Source organism: Ammodytes marinus (assembly GCF_949987685.1).
Source record: "Ammodytes marinus genome assembly, chromosome: 14".
In the NCBI taxonomy this organism is placed as follows: Eukaryota; Metazoa; Chordata; class Actinopteri; order Uranoscopiformes; family Ammodytidae; genus Ammodytes; species Ammodytes marinus.
This window is the reverse complement of record NC_137218.1, coordinates 30,278,861-30,303,956: the sequence shown is the minus strand read 5'-3', so window position 1 is coordinate 30,303,956 and position 25,096 is coordinate 30,278,861. Positions and strand designations below refer to the sequence as shown.

Here is a 25,096-nt window from a genome sequence, read left to right as displayed (position 1 = left end):
AGTGCAGAATCTAGACCTACTGTAGGCTACTGACGAAAATCACACATCACAACACGTATTTTAGTAGGCTAACAATATTAATTAGTTTAGGCGATAGTTAAATTTCAATTTCGTTTTCACATGTGTCTAGTAACAGCTGTTCAGAACAACAGCTGATAGCCTTGCGACAGCAGGAGTCAGTCTAAAGCCAGTGATGATCACTCTAAGTAAAAAAGCCAAATAAAGCTATCTCTTCCTCCCTCTATCTGTCTATCTTTCTCTCTCCCCTGCACACTCAGTCACTAGGCCTACTATCCATGCTTAAAGGAAGCTGGGTTATAACCTAATTATTTTTTAAATATTTGAAGATTTTATTTCAAATAGTCTTTGTGGACACAGGCTATTTTGTAATTCACGGTGGATTTTTAAAATAAAACAACAAATTTATTTGATAGCAAGTCATATTGGTCTAGATTAGACTTTTATCCAGGTTAGTGGATCATCAACTTCCTGTCAGTGTGTTCACTTCACTGCACAGCTGGAGATCAGAGCTGGGGTCTGCCGGCAGTGGGACAGGGGACACTCGTCTATTTTAAGCAGCGTCTATCCGGGTTCAAAAACCTGCGTTGACCCGCTAATTTTGGTGGGAAAAGGGTAATTGTGTTTTTAGCTGCATCTCGCGTCTGTTTTCAGAGCAAGAGCTGGTACCGGCCGGCACCAGCTGGAAACTGATCTTCTTACTACAACTGAAACTGGTGCCAGCCTAAACTTCACTGTTCTCAGCTACTCCCTCTGTTCGCTGATTGGACCGCCAGAAGTTCTATCTCCAATGGTGACAATTTTTATCATATATTGACAGACTAAAACTGAAATCTCTTTCTTAGTTCAAGCGCCTAGACCCTCATGTTGTAACTTTTCTTTTCATCTTCCGGTTGATACAGCACTGCAACCTCACAATATGTAAGGTCATAGTGACCTTTGACCTACAAAGTCTTTTCAGTTCATGTTATATATTGTTATTCATATGTGAAATATCACGTATGAGTGTACCTGTAGTACTATATGTAGGCCAATATAAAATATGTTGTTACAAGTGAAATAATGCCTATAGTCTTTTCCAGAGCATTGTTTCTCTCCCATGAGATCCACACATTTCCAACAACGTCAGATTATAGTTTCATCTTCCAGGGTGAATTGTTATGGGAAAGAAATGCATGTAATAATATGACCCATATTCTGGTGGCGGCTATCGCAGTCCAGCCTAAACCCCGCCCTACCAGTAAGGGTAAAAGTGAGCTGTCCCGCTCTGAGCCGCTCCGACCCGACCCGCTCTACTCGGTGGAAACGAGGCATAAGATTAAATTTATAAAATATAACCAAAACATCTAGACCTTCTTGATAAGTACAGTGGAGGAAATAAGTATTTGATCCCTAACCGATTTTGTAAGTTTGTGTGGGAATTTGCAACATATATATATTGTCATTTTGAGAGTAATATAGAACTGTATTAAATCAGAGACACTAGGCAACCCTAGGTTAACCTTATTGCCACACAGTGCACACTCAGTGCAATAACAACAGGTGCGGTCAGCAGAAAGATAGGAACACACTGACAACATCTCAAACTACAAATAGCCTAGATCTGATATTAGATATGTTACACACAAACATACACACATGCACACTCTCACTCACACACATGCACACTCTCACTCATACACGCACACAAACACACCCAACCTGGCTGATAAAAGGCCATGCTGAGATGTCTCCTTCCTAGTATCAAAATGTCGGTGGAATCAATGGCCACTCGGCCACGGTAGTATCTCTCTTGTTCCACTACATATTTTGGCGTTGTCGATACGGAAGATTTCAAGCAGAAAGCAGCTGACAGACGGCGGCTGGGTAATGTATTTTTGCCCATAATCACTGAACCTGTCTCTGTAATTGTTTTCCTTGCAGTCTGTTAAACCTTGCGTGCTTTGTTCTAAGTAAATCAGGAATGGTGTTGCGTGAACGGACAGTTCACGAAGGAAAGCAGAATCAGCAGACTGCCTGGTATGTATAAAAATATCTGCCAGTCGTTATTAACTGAAATTGTCTTTCCATGAATTGTTAAGGAACTTGTTTTGTTGAAAGAAAAATGGTTGTATTGTTTTAATTGGTTGGCCACTCTCGCTGTTTTTTCCCCCTGTTTTGACATTTCATATTTGTAAAGAAAAACACTGCAGTGTTGAGTTGAGAATTCCTGTTGGGAGTGCAGAGCAGGAGGGAGTGGCCGGGTCTGAAATGACATGAGTTAGAAAGGAAACCAGGAAAACAGACATATGAAAACAAACTGGCTGAAGTTGTGACATCTTTAGCTCCCTCCACAGATTCTCAATTGAATTCAAGTCAGGTCTCTGGCTGGGCCACTGTAAAACGTTAATGTGTTTGTCCGCTAACCATTTCTTCACCACTTTTGCTTTGTGTTTTGGGTCGTTGTCGTATTATTAAAAAAATACAAGAAGTTAAGCATGGTGGGAAACCTATGAGGACGTGGTCAGAAGCCAAAAATTACACCTGCACTGGCCAGGAGGATAGTTAGAGAGGTGAAAAATAATCCTAGGATCACCACCAAGGCCATCCTGGTTAATCTTGGCTCTGCTGGAGGCAAAGTTTCATGGCAGACAATCCAACGGATACTGCACACTGCTGGGTTCCTTGGACGCAGACCAAGGAGGATGCCACTTCTCCAGAGGCCTCATTTATAAAGCTTGCGGCGCACAAAAACCTTGCGTAGACGGAAAGAAATGTGCGGGAAAATGTGCGGTGGCAAACGTTGGTATTTATAAAAACATTATTTGCGGAGAAGTGTGCGTATTCCCACGCCAACTTTCGACCATGCGTAGAGCTACCGCAAGGTTTTCCTGACTCGGGGAATCAGCGACACTCAATGGCAACACCACATGTTATACATGTTCATAATATGGCGATATGTGTTAGCCTTCTGAAGATCATTCACTCCAGGTAAAAGCTACTGGAGCTACTAGTTCTAGGTTCGAAACGAGTGGACTGCACTACAATTAGACCAGAGACCAGGGGCCTCATTTATAAAGCTTCCTGCGCACAAAAACCTTGCATAGACAGGCAGAAATGTGCGGTAAAATTTGCAGTGGCAAGCGTTGGTATTTAAAGAAAAAAAATTGCGGAGAAGTGTGCGTATTCCCACGCCAACTTTCAGCCATGCGTAGCGCTCCCGCAAGGTTTTCCTGACTCGGGGAATCAGCGACACTCAATGGCAACACCACAAAATAAAGCTCAGTCATCAGAAAAACACAGACAAATGATGCTTGGCACCCAATATATTTAGTCAATAAAATGTATAAGATTTGTATAGTTGCGAATATATGGCTACTGTAGTCTATGGCATGCAGTTGTGATGTAGGTTGAATTACTTATCAAGTAGCCTAGGTCTTCATGTTTTGGTTATTTTATAAATTGAATGTTTTAGCGCTACTCTATAATAATATCCTATACGTCGGGAGGTGTTTCCGTGAGTGCCCAGCGGGAGAGCAAATTTTAAGAGGTGAGTAAAAAGTAGTTTTGTACAAAGTTAAGCCCAACAGATATTAATTAAATTGTATATTTCGTTAGATAAAATCATGTTATGAATTTAGCAAATCATTACACGCCTCTCTTTCCCATAACAATTCCCCCTCTGGAAGATTAAACTATAATCTGGCGTTGTTGGAAATGTGTTGATCTCACAGGAGATAAAAAATTATCTCGAATAGACTATAGGCATTATTTCACTTGTCACCATATTTTATATAGGCTTACATATAGTACTACAGGTAGGCCTACGCTAATACGTGATATTGCATACAGTACAAAGTTGGGAGAAACTGCTTTACAAAGACTACAACGACTGTGCCAATCATGATATGTGATAAGCGCGCGGGTGTGTGTGTGTGTGTGTGTCAGTTTCTGCAGCACATGCACGTCACAGGCTTTCTTCCTTCACAGTCGCTTTCTTTGCGGCTGATTGCCTCCCTTTTTTCCTCATGTCAGTCAAAATTCCGTGCTTATTAAGTGCGTCATCATATTCAGGAGCTATTTAGCATTCGCCATGTATGGTAGAATGTGGGATGAAATTGGGAGGTGAAGTGGGAGGACACGGGGTGGAGATCGTCTGCGCACAATTCACCGCAGGTGGGTATTTATAAAGGGAAGTTTGCGTGAAACTGTGCGCCGCACAGTTTTATAAATCTGAATTTTTTTTTGCGCAGCACATTTTTGGCGTTCTGCGGACGCAATGTTTTAGGATGGTTTCTACGCACACCGTTATAAATGAGGCCCCTGATAAGGCACACAAAAGCCCGCTTGGACTTTGCAAAAGCTCACCTGGACAAAGAAGAATACTTCTGGTCTTCTGTTTTATGGTCAGATTAAACTAAATTTAATTGTTTGGCCACAATGATGTATCCTTCATTTGGCATGAAAAAGGAGAAGCCTTCATCCCTAAGAACACAACTGTCAAACATGGTGGTGGGAACCTAATGCTTTGGGGGTTTTTTCCAGCCAATGGACCAGGGGCCTATTTCAGGTAGCTGGATTTACATACTCTGGGTTTAACCCTGCGCTCTGAGTTTGTAAACTCAGAGCGCAGGGTTGATAAGCAACTCTGGGTTTTCGGTTTCAGAACAGTGGATCAGCGTTGGGTTTATCAACTCTGAGCGTGTTCACTCTGGGTGGAGCGTGTGCATAAAAGCCATCGTCAATGGATCGCTGATAACATGATTCACCATGGAAACAGAAGAAACAAATGATTGATCCTCCCACTTCTCAAAAAAGAAAAAAAGAAATCTCCGCTCCTCCCACTAGAGTTAGAAATATTAACGAATGAGCTTATGGTAGCCTATGGAGAAGAATTAACGGGATATTGTCTCATAACTCTGATCTAATCTCCTCGGCAATTCAGAAAAAAAACAGTGCAAACATTTTCTGTCAAGATGATCATTTCGCTTCCTTATGAGAAGCCATAGTCTATTTTAAAAAGTTACGCATATCAGCTGTAAAGTAATAAAGCTGGCGCGGCACTGGCACAGCATTGCTGACAGTGCCTAAAGCCTACTGTGCAGTAAACAGAACAGACTGTCGCTTCTTTTAAATGAGGAGTGAAATACATTAACGTCAAGACACATTAGGTGACAGTTTCCATTGAAGAGCCTGATTGATTTATTACCAGATCCATTTTCCTCAAGTGATCACAGTTTAAATTATTATATCATTTTTATATTCATATTAGGCTATTTAACGAGGCTTGTCTGTGACTTTAGGATCGCACAAGTGAACTACAACGATCGCGTGCAGCCGCAGCGTTACATGAATCCACCTGACATAAATCTGTTCAGTGGCACAGACGTTAAAAAACATACAATAGGCTACAAATAGGTTTATTAATCTGAATGTAGAGCATGTCACGATGTGTAAGGTGGCCGCCTATATGAACGGACCGAGGGCTGAGAACAAGGCTACTGATCAGATAAATGATTGGTCAAACGTAAAATCATCAGGAAATGATAAAAACATCCCGATGGAGATTTCTATAGAGTGATTTTGCTTCAAACTGTACAGGGACGCATGTGACAGTGACACTCTTTCTTCAGTCGGAGCTGCAGCGTAAAGTGAAAACAAACTCGGGTAGGTCTAACCACCTATCCAGCAGGTTAGACCCACGGCGTATGTTGCCGCAGTAACTGACTCTCGGTTGCACTGAACCTGCTACCTGAAACGGAAAACCCAGAGTTTCCACCAACTCAGAGCGAACAAACTCCGGGTTGCCTCAAAACCAGCTACCTGAAACAGGCCCCAGGGAACCTAATCACAGTAAATGGCATCATGAAAAAAGAGCAATACATCAAGATTCTCAACAACAACATCAGGCAGTCTGCAGAGAAACTTGGCCTTGGGCACCGTTGGACATTTCAGCAGGACAACGAACCAATACACACAGCAAAAATGGTTAAGAAATGGTTAGCAGACAAACACATTAACGTTCTAAAGTGGCCAAGCCAGAGTCCTGACTTGAATCCAATTCAGAATCTGTGGAGGGAGCTAAAGATCAGGGTGATGGCAAGAAGAACCTCCAACCTGAAAGAGTTGGAGCTCATTGCCAAAGATGAATGGGCAAAAATACCATTGGAGAGATGCAAAAAGCTGGCCAGCAATTATAGGAAACGTTTAATTGCTGTAATAGCCAATAAAGGCTTTTCTATTGACTATTGAGAAGGGTATGAATAATTTTGGACATGCCACTTTTTGTTCAAATGTTAATAAAAGCTGAATTTTTTTCGGTAACACTTTATTTGAAGGTGTATTCATAAGACTGTCATAAGACAGTCATTACACTTGTCATGAACATTATGATTATGACTGTTGTCATAAAGTGTCATTCGGTCAATTATGTCACGTTTAATGCAACATTGACATTGTCTGAGATATATTTGTTATGACAACCTGACATAAGTTGAGACAAAATAACTTGTCCATGTCTTTGTTATGACAACCTTACATAAGCTAAGACAAAATAACTTGTCCATGTCTTTGTAATGACAACCTGACATAAACTGAGACAAAATAATTTGTCCATGTCTTTGTAATGACAACCTGACATAAGCTAAGACAAAACATCTTATTGATGTCTTGGTTATGTCTACTTGACATTAACAATAATATGACCTAAACTATGTCATACACATGTCATAGTAGGCTTAATTATCAAATGTAAAGTAACTATTTCCATTTATGTGGTAAGATTATATCAAACTGTCATGCGGAAAATTTTGACATTGACTGTCATGAGACCTTTATTACACTGTCATGAATGATTATGTTGGCCTCAAGTAAAGTGAAACCATTTGGACATTTCATTAACATGTCATGAAGCGTTATTACACTGTCTAATGCCTTTATAACAGGCTCATGAATGATTCTGTTGGCCTCAAGTAAAGTGAAACCATTTGGACATTTCATTAACATGTCATTAAGTGTTATTACACTGTCTAATTTGGACATATACTGTCATGAGACCTTTATTATACTGGCATGAATTATTCCCTTTGCCTCAACGTAAAACAATTTGGACTTTTCAGTAGGGATGGGCATAATTAATCGATGATCGATCATTGATCGTTAAGAATATTGTCGATCACGTGAAATTGTTATCGATCATATAGCCGTTGTGTTGCGCAGTGTGAGTCCGGCAGCACAGCAATGAATTTCACTATGTGGCAGCACCATAGACTGTATGGGCAGCAATTATACATCCTACCAGCAGGGGGAGATACTTAACTAGTAGTAGAAGACAACAGAACAGGCTCAGGTAGCAGCCTGCGAGCTGCCGTAGATGTCAAAACATAAACATGAAGAAGTCAAGGCAAAGTTTGGCATCGGACAGCTTTAGAACCGAAAATAACTAAGTTCATTAAAGCAACTCTTACCTTTGTTGCATTTTTACACTTTTTTTGGATTAGGTTAAAATGGTATTAATAAGGTAATTACACTCTAAAATATAAGACAGACCCACCAGGAGTAAAAACAAACAATGATTTCAATCTCATAATATTATGAAAAATATATATAAAATTCAACCAATCAAATCGTTTGGACCGAACGATTTGATTGGCCGACAGACCTGTCTTTTTGCGGTCTGCTTCTGTATTGCGCATTCTCAACTAGAGGGTTTGTTTTGATTCAACGGCAGGCAGTAGCGAGTAGCGACCATTGTAGAAAAGGCCCCAACGTTCATAAGTTACAGTGTTGTTATTTCTTACAGTGTGTTAAAATGTGTTTTGTTCAGTGTGGATATCAGTCAGTTAGGGCCGTGACGTCAGTCGGCCAGAGAGCCTGTTTAGTTTCCTTTCTCTTCTCCCTCGGTCAGATGTGTGAGCGTTGCCGCAGAAAGGGATCATCCCACATGGAAACGTGTTTATCTGAGTTTAAATGTGAATCACCCGTGTGTGAGTATGTACATGCAGTCCCGATCGCTGTTATAATATAGTTTGCATGTTATTAACGGCTGCGATTCGCGGGTCGCAACAGCTGTTGTAACGTCTCCTCACAAGCGGAGTTTAAACCTTTGTTCTTTTCCCGCGATCTATATGCGACTGTGCCTGTGAAAGAAGGAAAATAAAGAGCGGATAAAACCCTACTCCTCCTCTCCTAGTCTCATGCTTATAGTCTGACGCCTTTCGCCATAAGTGGTGTTCTGGCCGACAACTCTGAAGTGAAACCAGTGATACAAGCATGGAATGAGGGTGTGGGGGCATTGGAGGGAGGCGGGATGGTATGATAGTGCTGTAATTCTCAATTGCAGGATCGGTAAGAGTCCTTTTAAGCATTGTGAAACCTTGTATAAGTACAACACTTAAACAAACCGAATTATGTACCACTTGTACATTGAAGCCTACATCCGACCCTGTTTAACGTGTCACATTAGCGCCGCTAGCATTAGCGGCTAACTTTAGCGTCTATGCTTTCCTACTTCGCCTTCATCAGGGAACTAATTTGCACATTTTGTTTATTAGATGAAGTATTTTACCACTCAGAGAAACGTGCCGTGCCCTTATGCAGTCTTTGGCAGCATCTTAGGAGGCGCATATGTGTTTAAACTTTAAAGGTATCGTAGCATTGGCACATTGTTGGCTCATAGCCTCGGGCTTTAACCAGCGCCGCATTTTATTATTATCTTATTTTAAAAAGTTGCCTTGTCTTAATAGATTGTTGTGTGCCTGGAAGATCTTGGAATAAAGATGTAATCGAGTAAAAACCTATTGTATACAGTCTATGGTAAAAACACTGTATTTTGGATGTTCTGTTGGCATTTTTTAATATGTAAAAAGATAACGATTAATCGATAATTTATCGTTAATTTTCCCGATGATCGATCAATGAAATTTCTTAAAATGCCCATCCCTACTTTTCAGTAAATGTTATTACACTTCATTACACACACAACAGTGTTAACTGCAGTAGTAGCCCCTTTATAGATGTAACATGAAGCATGTCAGTATTACATGTGGAAAATACCTTAACAAAAGCAATATAAGTCAAGACAGTCTGTTTTATTTTCTTTGAGACACTAAACAAAAGATATATACATACACTTAAAACAGAAATAATAACCACTTTAAAATCAAATGCACTTTCCAGTCCTCAAATGAGCAATCCAAAGAATAAAACAGTTGCACTAGTTATATAATGAAGCTAACATGCCCACAAAGTTTAAAAGCTGAGTGCCATTTGCCCTCCTTTTGTGTTTAAGCTGATCTCTTCCTCGTGATTTTTTGCAGCCATTATAACATATATTATTTATTTTAAAGCCACTGTTTTATTCTTTGGATTGCTCATTTGAGGACTGGAAAGTGCATTTGATTTTAAAGTAGTTGTTATTTCTGTTTTAAGTGTATGTATATATCTTTTGTTTAGTGTCTCAAAGAAAATAAAACAGACTGTCTTGACTTATATTGCCTTTGTTAAGGTATTTTCCACATGCAATTCTGACATGCTTCATGTTACATCTATAAAGGGGCTACTACTGCAGTTAACACTGTTGTGTGTGTAATTAAGTGTAATAACATGTACTGAAAAGTCCAAATTGTTTTACGTTGAGGCAAAGGGAATAATTCATGACAGTATAATAAAGGTCTCATGACAGTAAATGTCAAAATTAGACAGTGTAATAACGCTTCATGACATGTTAATGAAATGTCCAAATGGTTTCACTTTACTTGAGGCCAACATAATCATTCATGAGCCTGTTATAAAGGCATTAGACCGTGTAATAACGCTTCATGACATGTTAATGAAATGTCCAAATGGTTTCACTTTGAGGCCAACATAATCATTCATGACAGTATAATAAAGGTCTCATGGGTCGGCAGTGGCGAAGTGGGTAGGGAGTTCGCCTCTGGTGTGCAGGGTCGGAGGTTCGATCCCCCGTCTCCCCGCCACATGTCGAAGTGTCCCTGGGCAAGACACTGAACCCCGAATTGCTCCTGTAGTGCTAAGCCTACCCTGCGTGGTAGCTGCTGCTATCGGTGTATGAATGTGTGTGTGACTGGGTGAATGTGTACAAAAAAACAATGTAAAGCGCTTTGGGTCTGTGATAAACGGAGATATAGCGCTATACAAGTCCATTTACCATCTCATGACAGTCAATGTCAAAATGTTCCACATATGACAGTTTAATATAATATTACCACATAAATGGAAATAGTTCATTTACATTTGATAATTAAGCCTACTATGACATGTTTATGACAGGTCATATTATAGGTTAATGTCAAGTAGACATAACCAAGACATCAATAAGAGGTTTTGTCTTAGCTTATGTCAGGTTGTCATTACAAAGACATGGACAAATTATTTTGTCTCAGCTTATGTCAGGTTGTCATAACAAAGACACCGAAAACTTATTTTGTCTCAGCTTGTCAGGTTGTCATAACAAAGATATCTCAGACAATGTCAATGTTGCATAAAACGTGACATAATTGACCGAATGACACTTTATGACAACAGTCATAACCATTCATAGTGTTCATGACAGGTGTCATGACAGTGTAATGACAGTCCTTTGACTGTCTTATGAATACACCTTCAAATAAAGTGCTACCAAATTTTCTTTTCCACAATGATGCCTCTTGTACATCGACTTATCATCTTTTGGGAGAAGCCTGTGTCATTTCCAATCAAGAAAAAGCTTGCTGGTTGGTGGGGTGGTGCAGTGCCAACAACTTGCTCCTCAACACTACGAAGACCAAGGAGCTCGTTGTGGATTACAGGAGGAAGAAGACGGCCATCCAGCCGCTGCTGATAGGTGGGGTCTGTGTCGAGAGGGTCTCTGACTTCCGCTTCCTGGGAGCGAACATCATGGAGGACCTGACCTGGGGCGTCAACACCACTGCCCTAGTGAAGAAGGCCCAGCAGAGACTCTACTTCCTGAGAGTTCTCAGGAAGAACAACATCCCCCAAAAACTACTGGTGTCCTTATACAGCTGCTCAATAGAGAGCATCCTCACATACTGTCTGTGTGTCTGGTTTAAAAGCTGCACAGTAGCACAGAGGAAAAGGCTCCAGGGGGTCGTAAAGGCAGCACAAAAGATCACCGGCTGCCCTCTTCCCTCCCTGGAAGAACTGCACAGCTCCCGCTGCCTCAAAAAGACACACTCCATCCTGCAGGACTCATCACACCCCGGTCACAAACTGTTTCAACTACTGCCATCAGGCAGGAGATACCGGTCAATGAAAACAAGACCAAACAGACTACAACACAATTATTACCCAACAGCCATAACCTCACTAAATTCTGCTAAAACTAGGGCATAGTGGGGACACACACATTTGTGTAAGCACATTTATGAATGTGGATGTTGTGTGGGTGTGTCTTGTGTCTTATGTCTTTTTTTTCTTCTTATAGTTGACTATTTATATCGTTTTTATTTAGTTTGTATTTATTTATTTATGAATACATTGTGATGAGTGAAATTAATTTTCTCATAACAGATGTTTTTGCACTAAAAGGACTGCACTTAATTTTGTTGTACCTGTTACAATGACAATAAAGATATTCATTCATTCATAAAAAGTTACTTTAAGTCAAAATTTGCCAGGGGTATGAATAATTTCAGTTTTGACTGTAAGCTTATACCTTTTATTGACTAAATATATTGGGTGCCAAGCATTTCACAGTCATTTGTCTGTTTTTTTCTGAAGACTGAGCTTAACTTTGTGGTGTTGCCATTGAGTGTCGCTGATTCCCCAAGTCAGGAGAACTTTGCGGGAGCGCTACGCATGGCTGAAAGTTGGCGTGGGAATACGCACACTTCTCCGCAATTTTTTTTCTTTAAATACCAACGCTTGCCACTGCAAATTTTACCGCACATTTCTGCCTGTCTATGCAAGGTTTTTGTGCGCAGGAAGCTTTATAAATGAGGCCCCTGGTCTCTGGTCTAATTGTAGTGCAGTCCACTCGTTTCGAACCTAGAACTAGTAGCTCCAGTAGCTTTTACCTGGAGTGAATGATCTTCAGAAGGCTAACACATATCGCCATATTATGAACATGTATAATAAAACAATAATGAAAACTATTCTGCCCTCCCTTCTGGTGTTTAGGTTGGCAGACATTTCTCCAAATGACTGACAAAGGCTCCCAAGTTGAGGCTGATTTATTCCCTCTGATTTGTAGGCATATATTTCTGATGCTCTGTGGAAAATATAGGATGAATGCTGTCTGTGTTGAATTAGATCTGTTCCTCAGCTCCCTTGCTGATCAACTATGGCAGGCTTACAGCACTAACTTAAATTACCACTAGCACACATACTTCACACACATACCAACAAAAACAAAACAAAAAGTATGTCTTAATACAGCCAGTGTTCAAGAAAAAATAACAAAAAGAAAACTGCAAATAGGTCCATGGGATTTCACAGCTTCTGTTGTTTTGTGTTTTTTTCGCGAGAGATGACCCTAAGCAGCCTTTCACAGGAAGCAGTTCAGTTCAAAACAGACACACTACTGTATATTTTGTGTAAACAGCAGCTCACTTCCCTCTGTTTAGTGTATATTAGTCCACAACTCCTTCCTGCTCATGCTTGTTGACAAATATCTTAGCTGCTGCAGTAGGGGTGTAACGGTACATGTATTTGTACCGTACCGTGACGGTACAGGCACGTATTTGGTGTTACAGAGCTGGACCGCGGTCCGTTCGTGGCGTACATAGCGTTATATGGCGAATGTACAGGCTTGTTTTGCGGTGTGGAACTTAAAACTTGTCGTCGGAGTTCCCCCCGGACCATTTAGCCTCCGGCTCGGCTCGCACGTGCGCAGTAGCAGCCAGCGATTGAGAGTCTCTTATCTCCATGGTGAGCATGAGGGTCAGGCAGTGTTGCTAACTTAGCAACTTTGTCGCTATATTTAGCGACTTTTCAGACCCCTCTGGCGACTCTTTTTTTTAAAAAAGCGACCAGCGACCAATCTAGCCGCTTCTTCTGGTGTTATTGGTGACTTTTGGAGACCCTGGCTGTCGCTAAAGCATGTATCGCTCTTGACTTCTAAACAAGCAGCGGGTGACTCCGCGGCCACTCCCCCCGTCCCAGAGCACTGACAGGCGGCCGAGTTCTCACGCAGCAGTCAGAGCAAGAGATAAACAGCTCTCCACTCTAGTGTTCCGTTTGCATCACTATTAGCAGTTATAGTAACCCTCGTTTACAGTCTATCAGTAGTGCAAATAAAGATGTTATACAGTGCTATCGAACAGAGAGCGAACTGCATGACGAAAGTCAACAGGAAACCGGAGCTTGCAGGCGCCCCCTGTCATTCAAATCCCGTTTGAGAGATAATTTAAGATTCTAGGTGAATTATGAAAACAGTGATAGACGTTTGGAACAATGTCGGCAGAAGGGGCATTGTTTCACTGCGATCGCCTATGCGGCAACACGTCGAACATGCATACGCATTTTAGAAGGCACCATCCAGGTGTTTAGGCTACTATCACCGTTACTGTGAAGAAAAAAGGAGCTGTGCAAACCCAGGCAGTAATTTCTCTTTTATAATGAACGTACATAAGCTGTCATTTAATTAATGCTGCAATTTTTATATTGATAAGAGAACAGCTTAACCCATTGATGACGGCTGCTGCGCGATGCCACATTGTATCTCCTGCCTGATGCTGTGTAACGCAGCATTGTTACTTTATCTAATTTTCATGGCGTGCACAACATAGAATGCACCGTCACTGGTTCAAATACACATGAGGTGGGTTTTGTTGATTTTGTAAGACCACTTGACCACCCAAAAGTTGTGTGGTTTGCCGAAAATCACGCCAATCAAAAAAATTTAAAATAAATTAATAAATAATAATAATTAAAAAAATACAGGGCGATAGTGTATTACAGAACAGTTTGTGGCGTTCGGAGCGCAGAATCTAGGTCTACTATAGGCTACTGACGAAAATCACACAACACATTGCATCTATTTACTAACAATATTTATGAATTTAGGCTATATTTTGCTGCTCCAACTCAAATTCAGCCCAGCCAGGCGATAGTTAAGTTTCAGTTTCGTTTTCATCTCCGTGGTATACAGCCGTTTGGACCAGCTGATCGGCTCCCGACAGCAGGAGTCAGTCTGCGTTTATGGTGCCAGTGATAACTGAACTAAATGATAAAATAAAGCGATCTTCTCCTTCCTATATCTGTCTATCTTTATCCCTCCACTGCACACTCAGTCACTACTATCCATGCTAAAAGGAAGCAGGATTATAACCTCATTTAGCACATTATTTTTAAATATTTTATATTATTTATTTATTTATTTTCTCCCCCATCTAATTTTGACGATTTTTAGAAAAATGTGTTGGTCTGTAAGCGCTAAGGGAGCATGTTTAAATAAAACCTGTGAACCTTAACTTTTAAATGTATTTTATTTCATGTTTCTATGTGCTACGCAGGCTTAGATATTAAGGTTTTGGTAGACTTGACAATTCGTACTATTTTTTCAGAAAACCCTCAGGCATTAAGGACATGCATCCTAGATTGCAATAGTCATCAATGGGTTAAGAGAGCTGCATCAATATTTTCTTTTTTTAAAGTCAAAAAGACCCATTAATAGCCTACTGTATATTTTTTCATTGCAATTTTTGTTTATACTGCACCTACACTAGTATTTAATAAGTATTTTATTTATTGGAGAATTGCAGCAGTATTTTTATATTTGTTATGCATTTTATTTGTATGTTACATACTGTCAGCTAGTTACTGACAGCTAAAGCTGTTCATTCTCCCTTAACTATGAACCGTACCGTACTGTACCGTACCGTGACTTCAAAACCGAGGTACGTACCGAACCGTGACTTTAGTGTACCGTTACACCCCTATGCTGCAGCAAATTTGTTCCTCTCCATTTGAAGTAGGAATTGCAGGGAAAGCCACTGTGTAGCTGACATTGAGCTCATGTAGTTTGTGCTTCACCACTGTGCAGGGCCAGCTCTCTCCACAATTACTCTACTTTTCATTTACCAACTGTTCCCAAGTCTCCTCCACTTGTGTAATGCGTGCTTTGGCCTCCTCTAGCCGCATGGCCGTCACCATAGTATTCAACTCTGCCGTTGTTTGTTTAATGGTATGGAAAATGTATGTAATTAGAGTTAGCACTGACATACTTATAAGGAACCTAATGAACCTGTGCAGGGCGAGAACCCCTCTAGTTGCAAACTTCTTGTATGGACAGAAGGACAGACAACCCGAAAACATAATGCAGTGGCGTAACTTTGATGTTTATATTGGTGGGGACACATTTTGGCAAAACGTCACACAATTTGGCGAAACGCCCTCGGCCCAGACCCAGCATCCAACCGCTCACTAGTTTATTAACCAAACCAGGGGCGTCAGCTCACCCAATACCATACAGGGGCACAATAGGACACCAAAAAAAAATGCGAGCGCGCGAAGCGCGCGAGCTAAAAAAATTTTGGGCAATTATTTATTTAAAAAAAGCATGGGCACAGATAATTAATGCAAGCACGCGAGCAAATATTTTATAGCACTTATTTATTATCATAAAGCGTATCTTCATTAAATATCTGTCAGCAAACATGAACTTGAAAACTGAAAACTTGAAATGTGCAACTGTAAAAGGAAAAACAAAAAAACACCTCTACATACATACATGTCTGTGTTTATCATTTCTATTTCAGACCATCCTATGATGGTGTGATGGTGATGATCCTATGAGGTGTGTATATCATGGCCAGAAAGATAGGGGAACTGTTCATTTTTTTAACAGTAAACGGTAGCGCCTCTGCTTCATTTTTGCGAAGCTGTCGATCAATTGTGACTGGCTTAATTTGGAGAGTTCTCCTCGCTCAACCGACATGATGGCAAGATGATGAAGCCTATCTTGCCCCATTGTGCTCCTCAACCAAGTGTGAAGGCGTCTCAGTACGCTGAATGTCCTTTCACAACTGCAGCTGTTAGACATTCTATGCTTCCAGAGGATAAAAATGTAACGCTTACGGCCCCCACACACATCCTACCTCTACTGTGCGTCTACCTCGCGTCTGCGTCTGACTTTTTGTCACAGAAATCAACGTAGAGCGAGCACACATCCAACCTCAGACGCACTGCTGAGGCGCGTCGGAGGCACGTCTGCAGCGACGCTCCCCTTCACCTCAGGAGGCTCGCCTATTTTTTTCTGAGAGCAGCGCGTCTCTCTCGCGTCTCTGTGCTTTAACTGATAGAGAAAAGGCTCGTTCGACCTAACTTTCAGCTCGTCTGGAAAGTAGACGAGAGTAGCCGAGTGCAGTCGGGGGAGTGACGAAAATGCCTGACTGAAGCCGGACAGCTCCGAGTCGGAAGTAGCGTCCTTGTTGCGGATGCAGTTCGTTTTCTAGTTTTATTTTGAAGGCCTATTAGAAACATATTCGCAGGAGAGTCACACATGCTACAACCGATTAGAAGCAGAACACAACACAAAGACGAGTAAACACTTTAAAAGCGAGGGGCATTTGCAAAACAAGAAACGAGATATAAGCTAATATCCCCATTCCCCACACATCTTTATCTTTCTTGTTACTTTACTAGAACACCTACTTTTAAGTGATAAAGAATAATTTACAAGAATAATTTACAAATCCAAATAAAGGAGGTTTAGTATTTCTCCCTTCACATAACGAATATGATCGGCCTAAATAAAGAAGGTCTAAGAAAAGATCCCTTATTATTATTGTAGAGATGGATATGATGAACTGTATTATGATGTGTAACAAACAAACTACTTGTTGTAGTTTTGGTCTGGCTTTGCGACACTACATGTAAAATACAATCCCCAGACCATTTAGATCACTTGAAATAAGCCTATGATTTAATCTTAATGGTTTAAAAATCACTTCACCAAGATCTTATGTGACTCAAGTTTGTGTTCACTTTTAAATATATCTATACAGGAGAGTTACACATCCAAATTATTTCTATGTCAAGGGTTCAGAGGTTTAACTCTGATTAAGTACATTTCTGCTTAAATGCATATTGTGGCGGCCTAATGATTAAACATAAATTAAAATCAAAAAGAATGGATCGTAATTTAATTTTGAGCGGTGATGTCAGACTTTTGCCTAACCAATTGGGGAAACGCATCAAAGGCACGAGGTTTAAACTCCCAATTAGCGCTCAGCTCCGCCTGTCAGCAAGACGTTTCCCATCAGACATTTCGCTCCCGCAGCCCGTGGGGAGCAACTGCAGCGACTTGCTCCAGTGTCTGTGTCCGTCTTGGTCCCGCGGGACTTCAAAGTCTCAAGCAGCCGAGCCGCAGCCAGCCACGGGTGCAAGTGGGACAAAAAGTCTAACCATAATGCAGTGCGCTCAGCAAGACGAGCGTCATAATTGCGCAGGTCTTAGCAAGACGGCGACAGGTCGAACGAGCCTAATTACTCTGCTGACAGTCATACCAGCAGCATTCACTCTAGTTACACGTTTACCCGGTGTGTTTATTTCAAAATAAAACATCCCTCAGTCGTATACGCGAATAATCCCTTTATTTCACGATTTAATTGTGCAATCAAAATCTGAGGGATTTAAAACCTAATTTTCAATTAGTTCTGGCATTTCATTTTTGGATAAATGACACATATAGAGATCCAATATAGTGAAGAAATAAAAAAGATCATGATGAGCGCAACAGTTTTCCGTTGCTCTATCTGTGTCTACGGCCTTCTTCTTCCCCGACCACACCCCCCTCTCTCTCTCCCGTATAAATCAGTAAAGTGATTTTTGAAATACTCTGCTGAGAGTCATATTGACTTCATACTGGCAGCTTTCGCTGTAGTTTCACCATTTCCTGGTGTGTCCCCTTCAAAATAAAACTTCCAACAAGCGAAAATATGGCAACATTTTTTTTTTTAAATGGCAATGGGGCGAACGGATTACTGTCCAGACTCAATATAAATCATATGCATCATAGATGACATGAAATAACTTCATTTTTAATGGGAATTATCTATGAAAACTCTATGTAGAAAGATAGGGCTTTTAGAAGCAGCGCTGCTGCAGCAGCAGCAGCTGCTGAGACGATGTGTGTCCGAGAAAAGTCAGAGAGAGGCAGCAATAAGGTAACGCGACGCGCTCCAGAGGTAGACGCAGGATGTGTGTGGAGGCCGTTACTGTTTACTTCACTTCACGCCGGCCGGAGTGAATGGTCGCTGACGCTGTGCTGGACAGGTTCAAAAAGTCGATATCAAGGAGAATGATTCTCTCCTCAGTGTGTGCATTCGTCACGTACATTTCATTGCAGCGGCCGGCCAATGAGGGGGGCACCATGCATATAGGCCTATTTTAAGAAAAAAAAATGCAAGCATGCATTCTGTAGATTGCCAGATGAGTCAGACTTAAATAAAAAAAAATTAAAGGTATAAATAAATTAATTAATTAAAAAATCAGTGCCCCAGGCATACCCAGGCACCGCAGATCCACAACGGGGCACGTGCCCCGGTGAAAAGGGTCTGCCGACGCCGATGAACCAAACCAGTGTTATCATGTATCTATGTACAGTTTAGTCAAGAGTTGAGCGGCTATCAATTGTTTTGCACTAAAAAACTTATTATATTCATACATCCTTGGCTGCTTATGTTTCACAGTAGGGCTGTCCGCGCCTCAGAATTTCAGTTTATGAGTGAACCGGGGAGTTGGAGCGCAGCTGAAGCGCGAGCGTGCCCGAGCCTCGGCGAGCCGGTGAGAGAGAAACAACACAAGCCAGTGACGGCTGCAGAGAATGTTGATTCGCGCGAGTAAAAAAGACAAGATGCTTGCGGTCTACGGGGGCTTAATTGTTTCCAAGGCGAGTGGCGACCTATCTTTACTACAGCACATAGCAGAGCACAATCAATAGGCATATATGGTGCGCAATTTGCACAGCGCAAACGTACATCTGCTTTGGTTTTTTCTTTTTCCATTTCCTCTTTAGTTTTGACCACTCTTCTTCTATGGCGTTTGACGTGACGTGACACATTACCGCCACCTATTGCCCTGGCATGATAACGTCAGTGTTTTATTCTCTTTTATTATAATGTAGCCTGTCGGCATCGGATAACCTCCAGGACAAATAAAAAGCAAAGACTTCGCTTTGCATGGCCGGTGGTCCAGACAGACATGTCCTGTCAGATCTTATTTTCCAACGAAGCTTGATTAGACTTACCTACAGTATGTCATTGTCAGTGTTACAATGAGATGTTTGATTACTAACTTAAATTACCGTTGTTTGGCGAAAATAGTTCCGAATGTCTTCTCCTTTCCCTTTCTTCCCCGACAGTCTTCCTTCAGCCGCATTCACAGCGCAGCAGCTGAGCTGATTGATTCCGTCCCAAAATGACAGCAGAAGCTGTTTTACCGCTCTCAAATTAAGCAACCAATTACCGCTAACCGAAACACAACCCACGACAACCAACAGGAGGCAAAGCCAATCACTAAATACATAAAGCGGGACTATAAAGAGGCAACGCATTAACCCTTTCTCGTCGTTGTCATCTCGTTCTCATATTGGTGTGGACAATTTCAGCACATTTGAATATTGGTATGGACACGTCCACACCGTCCATACGCAATTTTACGCCCATGACATAATGCCTTCGGACTTCGGCTTTCGCCAGGGGCAGAAAGAAAAATGTGTGATTATGAAAGCGTTGACAATTGGTCTCTAGGTTCCCCATTCTCTCTCTGCCCTTTTATTCCGTTATACTTCTGTATACTCTGGTTCATAAAGGTTTGCTCTCATCTCTATAATGAATGGCATGTCTTTGTCGCTTTCATGATCACTCCTTTTAATTTTTTTGTGTATCTTGAATCAGCCGCAGTTGCTCTAAACAGCTGATTAGCTGATTGATACGTTGCAATGCACCAACGTGAGTTTGAGTTGTAATACCTGGCCGAACGTCTTTTGAAAAAAAACTGCAAAAATAAACGGCAGTCAGGCAACAAACTAAAGCAGTAATAAAATCCTAAATCTATCATGTTTTAAATGTAATTTATAGGGGAGGACGGGGGAATGTGAGACATCGGGTAATGTGAGACATCCCCTGTATCTAGGACACGGAACACATTTTTGGTCATGTGAGATATACGTTTTCAAGCCCGTCTCATTTTCCCTTGGCCATGAAAGAGAGGACCTCATGGTGAAGTTGTAAGCATGTTTTTATTCACAAAAATTTATTTTTTGTATGTAAAAGTACATTTTCTTGCTGTCATCTTAATCGATTGTTGTGCCTAATTAAATTCATTCAGGTAAAAAACTTCTATCACACATGTTGATGAACTACCAACATATGAAACCATGTGATGATGATAACTGAAGATTAGCCTGAATTGCTGAAATTTCTGTCACTTGTGACAGACAATAAAGTTTTTCTTATCTTATCTCAAATTGTGGCAGTGGGGGTAAAGTGAGACAAATGCTGTGGGGGTAAAGTGAGACAGTGTCTGTGCCCTCTTTTAATGAATCCATTATATTTGAGGTAGCAAGGAGACTTGTTTGAAAAGACAAAAGACAATGTGGGCTGGAGGTGGGGGTTATATTGTTGAAGGGGTGTCAGCAAGGGCATGGTTTGGCACGTATGTATGTGGGGGACAGGAGAGTGACCTTTAAAATCAATAGACTCTAAAAATATGTCTTTATTCAATGAATGATCCCAATAAAACAAATGCAGAAAAAAAGACTCAAAAGATGGAAAATGACAGCTGGGTCTACTCCTTTTCTGAGTCCCAGACTGTTCTGGTTCTGATTGTCCTTCTCTCTGACCCCCAGACACTAGCTGGCTCTAAGGGTCCTGTGTTCTGACCCCCAGACTGTGTTTTAATCTAACTGGTTCTATCTGTCATTTGAATGTTAATTATTGAATATGAATTATATGTTGTATTTGATCAGAGTAACTTTCAAGTGTTTAGAAAAATGTTTTGCTTAATTGACCAAACCCCATGATTCTGTTACTAGTCCGACATTAGTCTTGTAATATTTGGTTTTCAAGCTAGCTGTCAGGATTCTGTTACACTTTGTGTTGTTATGGTAGTTTCAGAGTGTAAAAAGTAAGTGGTTCAGTTTACCCCCTTGATTTTTCTGGTCCGTCTCAGTTTACCCCACAGCTGGGGTAAAGTGAGACACATGACAACTTTTTTTAAAACAATCATATTTTCACTGCCCTTTGTCTTGAAAAAAATCAGCTAATGCCCATTTCTAGGAAACATCCTGAATTAATGGGAAATGTGTAAATTTGAGTGATAAATAATTTTAGCTCGCTTAGAGGGGAGCAAATTTAAAAAGTGTCTCAGATTATCCCGTTCTCCCCTATATGTGGTAAAAAAAACTTTTTTCTGCTGGCACCCTGTGCAACAGTACAAGGCTGACATCTCCCCCAAACTCCTTAAAGTGACTGCGCTGCTCGTCATCTCCATAAGGTTACCGTCAAACTATGCCTAAGTACCCCATACAACCACACAAAAAACTAACTATCCCTTTAATGTGAAAGTAAGCTGGCTAACAGGTTCACCATATTGACTTGAAAGGTATCATATTGATCAGCTTATTTTTATGGCCATTTGGGTCAGTACCCAGATGGGCAAAGAAATCAGTTACTGCAGGTTCGGAGTTCTGTCAGTTGAGATACTTCTGCTTCTTTAAATGATTGATGCACATCTTCTGTGACTCAGGGATTTATTTTCTTTGATCTTAATCTTTGTGTTCCCTGTAGTACTGGTGAAGGGGCAGGTCACCACTAAGTACTACCGCATGTTATCAAAGCATGGAGGCTGGGTGTGGGTGCAGAGCTATGCCACCATTGTCCATAACAGCCGTTCCTCCAGACCTCACTGTATTGTCAGTGTGAACTACGTCCTCACGTGAGTCTGCGGCCTTCCCCTGAAATGCTCTATGTTGAACCTGCAAAACCAAGAGATCCAGTGTATGCATGTTGTGTTTGCACACAGTGACATCGAGAGTAAGGACCTGCAGTTATCTGACGAGCAGAGTGGAGCCACTAAGCCTGGCCTCAGTCTGAATCTCTCTCAGGACCACCACAAACTGAGAACCAAAGCAGTAAGGATGAAGACAAAACTCAGAACAGCTCCATATACTGAGGTACATCTTAGTGATAGTAATTCAGAGTAAACAAAAGCTCAAGGTTTTTACACAGTTTATGGGAAATGATTTGTGGTATGGTTAAGTATACACTCACCTGCCACTTTATTAGGTACATTTCATGGCAGCAATGTATTTAGGCATGTAGACCTGAGGCCTGTTGCATAAAAGTGGAATTAAGGTATCCAGGATGATTGATAAAGCCAGCCTTGACAAAGTCTAGCCTGGGCACTTTGGATTAGTCAGTTGCTTAAACGCCAATTCAGGATGAAAAGGGGCTACTTTGTCAAGCCAGGTGTAAGTAATTCTGTTAAGTGCCAGCCCATAGCTTTCAGAAGTAGACCCAGAGATCGAACACAGATTTACTGATGGAAAAATGGAAAAGACGGCCCATTTTTCCACAATGCCTTGCTAGTTTGAACTGTAAGTTAGGGGGCAGTTCATTTCATACTGCAGTTGTATTCTCTGCCAACTGATCTTGATGCCCCTGTATTGATTAATGATAAAATATTTGACAGTGAGCAGTCTACAGGTGCATCTAAAAAATAGAATATCATGGAAAGTCCAAGTTAGAATATTACATAAAACCAATCAAAAAAAGGATTTATAATACAGAAAGGTCGTCCCTCTGAAAAGAACGTTCATTCTATATTATTTTAACTTCATGTGTAATGAATCTAGAATATATATGTTTCACTTTTTGAATTAAAATACAGAAAAAAACAGCTTTTCATTGATATTGAATTTTTTATATGCACCTGTATATGGTTATAAGTACAAAATAAATATAAATATCCTAGGTTAATCCCTTATCTTAGTTTTATGGGTAACACTTTATTTGAAGGTGTATACATAACGCTGTCATAAGACTGTCATAAAACTGTCATTACACTGTCAAGACACATGTCATGAACATTATGAATGGTTTTGACTGTTGTCATTAAGTGTCATTCGGTAAATTATGTCACGTTTAATGACACATTGACATTGTATGAGATGTCTTTTTTATGACAACCTGACATAAGCTAAGACAAAATAACTTGTTGATGTCTTGGTAATGACAACCTGACATAAGCTAAAACAAAATAACTTGGTAATGACAACCTGACATAAGCTAAGACAAAATAACTTGGTAATGACAACCTGACATAAGACAAAATAACTTGTCCGTGTCTTTGTAATGACAACCTGACATTAATGAAGACAAAATGTCGACTTGACATTAACCAATAACATGACCTGTCATAAACATGTAATAGTAGGCTTAATAATCAAATGTAAAAAAACTATTTTGATTTATGTTGTAAGATTACATTAAACTGTCATTTGTGGAAGGTTTTGATATTGACTGTCATGAGACCTTTATTATACTGTCATGAATGTTTCTGTTGGCCTGAAGTAAAGTGAAACAATTTGGACAGTTCGTTAACATGTCATGAAGCGTTATTACACAGTCTAATGCCTTTATAACAGGCTCATGAATGATTATTTTGGCCTCAGGTAAAGTGAAACAATTTGTACATTTCATTAACATGTCATTAAGTGTTATTACACTGTCTAATTTTGACATTAAGTGAATATGGTGCTTAAACAGGCAGATTGCAGATCAGCAAATCATAGAGCTATTAGCACACACAATAATAACAGAAATATACATTAGATCAGGTTGAAGTAAATAAAAGATACATCAAATAAAAGAGACTGTGTAGGCCTACTGCCCTGGCAGTGCGTAGTATGGAGCATGACAGCCAGCTAACATTTAAAAGCCCAATAAAGAATAAAAGACACAATGCTTGACTTCTCTTGTTTCTTCGTTAATCTTGTATTGGTAGGTTTTTCTTTGTAAAACTGTAACATAGACATGAACAAATAAATCAATATACACACAGTACCAGACCTATACAGACAGTAGACAATACACACTAAGTAGTATATGGTAAGTATACACACAGCTATGCTATTCCTATCTAAGTATTAAACAACACATGACTGTAAAAACACAGCTTAGCATGTATGACAAAGTATAGTGAGCTAGCAAACAATTAGCTTCTGTAGTAGTGTACCTGCTAGCTAACAGGGCCACATGTGCAATCAAATAAACATACAAGTAGCTTACTTTACATTCTTACACGTGAAAGCTAACATTGCACACTATCAACACTTACAGACAAATAGTCTCCAAGGCAAAGGCGTTATAAAGAAATACCCTGCAGAATTTATCTGTAGGCTATGCTGGTCCTATAGTCTGCATACAACTGTGAACAAAATGTAGGCTACATGAAACACCGGAGATGTGGCGCTAGATCCTGTATGAAACATGTGAGGGCTCACTCTGACACTTTTTCCAAAAACCAAGATAAAATAAAAATATTAACACTTCATATTCACTTAGGAAAACTGCTATATAACAATACTTGCAATTGCAATATGTCAAGACAGTCTGTGCTGCCTTAACTATAAGTCAGTAATTATTGTTGTATAGCAGTTTTTCAAAGTAAATATGAAGTTTTAATATTTTCATTTTTGGAAAAAGCGTCAGAGTGAGCCCTCACGTGTTGCATACAGGATCTAGCGCCAAATCTCCGGTAGTTGCCTAGCTTACAATTTTTTTCACAGTTGTATGCAGTCTACCGGGACATCATAGCCTATACATGCTGCTGAGTATTTCTTTATAACGCCTTTGCCTTGGAGACTATTTGTCTGTAAGTGTTGATAGTGTGCAATGTTAACATTAGCTTTCACGTGTAAGAATGTAAAGTAAGCTACTTGTATGTTTATTTGATTGCACATGTGGCCCTGTTAGCTAGCAGGTACACTACTACAGAAGCTAATTGTTTGCTAGCTCACTATACTTTGTCATACATGCTAAGCTGTGTTTTTACAGTCATGTGTTGTTTAATTCTTAAATAGGAATAGCATAGCTGTGTGTATACTTACCATATACTACTTAGTGTGTATTGT

General features: G+C 40.3%; 1 protein-coding gene across 1 annotated transcript in view; it reads left to right on the top strand.

The window, feature by feature from the left end:
* sim2 (SIM bHLH transcription factor 2) overlaps nucleotides 1-22,165 on the top strand; it is a gene marked incomplete at both ends in the record, with an annotated part of 120,200 nt that extends 98,035 nt beyond the window's left edge. Inside the window, 2 exons of the mRNA XM_080041509.1 lie at nucleotides 21,750-21,897; nucleotides 21,985-22,165. Coding sequence (XP_079897635.1) covers nucleotides 21,750-21,897; nucleotides 21,985-22,165 — 329 coding nt within the window. The remainder of the gene's footprint in view (nucleotides 1-21,749; nucleotides 21,898-21,984) is intronic.
* Between the last annotated feature and the right edge of the window lie 2,931 nt (nucleotides 22,166-25,096).